Source organism: Macrobrachium nipponense, chromosome 18 (genome assembly GCF_015104395.2).
Source record: "Macrobrachium nipponense isolate FS-2020 chromosome 18, ASM1510439v2, whole genome shotgun sequence".
Classification (NCBI taxonomy): Eukaryota; Metazoa; Arthropoda; class Malacostraca; order Decapoda; family Palaemonidae; genus Macrobrachium; species Macrobrachium nipponense.
In genome coordinates, this window is record NC_087211.1 from 79,987,795 (window position 1) to 79,991,085 (window position 3,291).

General features: G+C 38.1%; 1 protein-coding gene across 2 annotated transcripts in view; it reads right to left on the bottom strand.

The window, feature by feature from the left end:
- Positions 1-2,712, bottom strand: part of LOC135197241 (sulfotransferase 1A1-like) — a 16,499-nt gene extending 13,787 nt beyond the window's left edge. Inside the window, exon 1 of one of the 2 annotated variants that reach the window (XM_064224332.1) lies at positions 2,421-2,712. In XM_064224332.1, coding sequence (XP_064080402.1) covers positions 2,421-2,464 — 44 coding nt within the window. In that variant the 5' untranslated portion in view covers positions 2,465-2,712. Of the gene's footprint in view, positions 1-2,242; positions 2,299-2,420 lie in introns of those variants that run through there. The other variant, XM_064224333.1, reaches the window with a different exon arrangement.
- Between the last annotated feature and the right edge of the window lie 579 nt (positions 2,713-3,291).

Genomic DNA, 3,291 nt, shown 5'->3' on the forward strand with positions numbered 1-3,291 from the left:
CACGAGTCAGGTTTACGGTGTTGAAATATTATAAAGATTATTGCCGTTACAAAGACGAAAAGATAAGACAAGATTACGGGTACACATGTCCCGAAACTAACGATGAGTCATAACAAATTAAATCCTTTACTTGAAGGATTTACTCGAAGAATTTAATCCTAAATGATAATTAGGCCTGTTTAAAGAACGTTCAAGCACGGGACTAAAAGAATGAAAATTGAAAAATATCATAATAAACAAGTTACAAAGTTCTAGGACTAACTGAATTTCATACAAAGGTTAACGACAATAGGTATATCTGTATGTGCATTGTGCAAATTTTTTTTTCAAGGTTAAAGGTTAAATTGAACTGCAGGTTAGAGAACAGGATGTGTTTGTGTGTGCGCATTGCCGAATGCGTACATGAGAGAGAGAGAGAGAGAGAGGAGAGAGAGAGAGAGAGAGAGAGAGAGAGAGACTGTAAATTAAAATATAGTTCTGTGAAAGTTCTGGAGAGAGAGAGAGAGAGAGAGAGAGAGAGAGACTGTAAATTAAAATATAGTTCTGTGAAAGTTCTGTAGAGAGAGAGAGAGAGAGAGAGAGAGAGAGAGAGAGAGAGAGAGAGTAAAACATAAACTGTAATTAGGAAAATAGAGTTCTGTGAAGGTTCTGAGAGAGAGAAGGAGAGAGAGGAGAGAAGAGAAGAAGTTGGGGGGCGGTGAGTGACTCAGCAAGTCAGCGAAAAATTTAAAATCCCTCTTCTTTCAATCTCATTATCGTATTCACTATCATTATCATCATCATCACTCACAATGACGCGAAACTGGATTCTATAATGAAGTGAGTGAAATGAAGATGATGACTGTCCAGTCGTGGGCCATTGACGAAAATCGGGAAATGACAGAACCGCCTCATTACCATTGCTAATGATGTGAGAACCACGTCATTATCACCCTCATTATCACTGATCATGAAGTGAAATTGGATTCTTTGATGAAGTGTGAGTGAAATGAAATGAAGATGATGACTTTCCAGTCGTGGGTTATTTACGAAAGTCTGGAAATGACGAGAAATGACGAGAAATGAAGTAACAAAATAATTTGCGGACCTGGTGAAAGCAGGTCCAATGGACGCTACGAACTCGCTTTTACAGAATGATAATGGAAAGAGATAAATAAATAACTAGATAAATGAACAAATGAATGAATAAACAGGTAAATAAGTGATTAAATAAATCAATAAACTGGTAGATAGATAAGCAAGTAGATGAATGATGATTTAATAAACACGCATTGGGGGGAAACTCGTTTTTACAGAATGATAATGGATGGAGATAAATAAATAACTAGATAAATGAACAACTGAATGAATAAACAGGTAAATAAATGATTAAGCAAATCAATAAACAGGTAGATAAATAAGCAAGTAGACAAATAATGAGATAAATAAACACGCGTTGGGGGGTTGGGGGCGGGGGCGGAATTCTAGATTGTTACAGCTAGTGGTTCCCTAACGCCAGTCTTCGAAAAAGTAAATAATTAGGTATATAAATAAATAAATGATTAAATAAAAAGGCAAATAAATAAATATATAAATAAATAAATAAATAAATAGGTAAATAAATTAACAAATAGATGAATAACTTAGATAAATATATATTCGATATTGTCTTTAACTGACAATTTCTTGACTTATATATAAAAAGAAGTGCACTTAGATTTTTCAAAAGTTAAAAGTTAATGCAATCTATAAGTATCGACAAAGCCAAGCACTTGCAGAACTTAAACCGTTATAAAAAAAAGGGGGGTTAGGGAGGGGGGTTAGAGTGGCTGGACAGCAAAGTAAAGCGAGAAGAGAGATACAGAAAGAAAAGGGGATGAAATATAAGAAATAACTAAAGATGGAATTAGGAGAAAATCTCTACTCTTTCACGAAAGGAGTAATAGTACCAGGTGTTGGGCAGCATAATTGAAGAGAGGAAAGGGGGATGGAGGTAGAGTAAAAGGCTAAAAAGTGGATGCACTTATGGCACGAGGGAATAGTGCTAACAGCATTTAGTAATGCCTACAGTGCACCACGTGATTTCAAAGTATAGATTACAATGTTACCTGTCTTTTCTAATTGAAGAAAATGATAAAAAGTATACAGTGCGTGTGTGTGTGTGTGTGTGTGTGTGTGTGAGTGTGTGAGAGAGAGAGAGAGAGAGAGAGAGAGAGAGAGAGAGAGGAACTCCCACTACTTACAAAAAGTCACAATAACTTACCTGGCTACTTGATAAACTGAGGCAGAACTTATGAAGTCCATATCTTGTAAAAGAGTTAAGGCACTATTATATACAGGACCTAAATCAATCTCTCTCTCTCTCTCTCTCTCTCTCTCTCTCTCTCTCTCTCTCTCTCTCAGGATTGCCTGTAAGTGTGTGAGCTTAAAAAAACACTTACCGATTTATATAGAAAAACGGAAACTTTCCGCCTATGAGTGCCATCGAATCTTGAACAAAACACTTTTCGTATTATAACCACCACAGAGAAAAAGAGCTGTATCACATTAATATCACTATATAAACTATAATACTGTTAACTGCTGCTTCTTTTAACTGTTGCTAACCGCTTTCGATCGACTACTGCCTGCTGGAGGCACGCAGTAGGAAATATCAGAGGGGGTCCGTCCGTCAGTCACGCAGAAGTGACTGACTTGTGTGTCGCAAGCTAGAACAGGCAGGCAGTGACCACCAGTGAGGCTTGCAGAGGTCGCTGGATGCGAAACTACGTCATTCTTGCGTCACTCTCAGCGTCACAGCTGCGTCATTTCCCACATCCAGACGCACGCACGCTCGCACAGACATATTACACATACACATACACAGACAGACAACTGGCTGGCTGGCCAGCGGATGCTACTACTACGTACAGCTATATGTGACAGTTAAACACAGTTTGACAGTCAGACGCTCTTATCCTTCGTCTTCTTCTTCTTTAACTTTTTTGCTATTAAAATGGACGCCTTTCTACTTCTTTTTTTAAATTTTGCTATGCCACGGGTGCTATACTTCATTAACTTTTGCTATACTACGGATGCTCTACCTCTTTAGCTTTTACGGACAATCTACTTTTTCTTACTTAACTTTTACTGTATCATGGACGGTCTTAAGACTTCTTTGGCTTTTGTTGTACCTCAGACACTCCTCCTCCTCCTCCTTCCCCTCTTCCTCTTCCTCCTCCTCCTTCTATTCTTTTTAATCGAAAGTCATTATTATCAGCCAGAACACCGGCTTTCCTCCAATCTGGAGTGGTTCAGGCCCTCGAACGAACG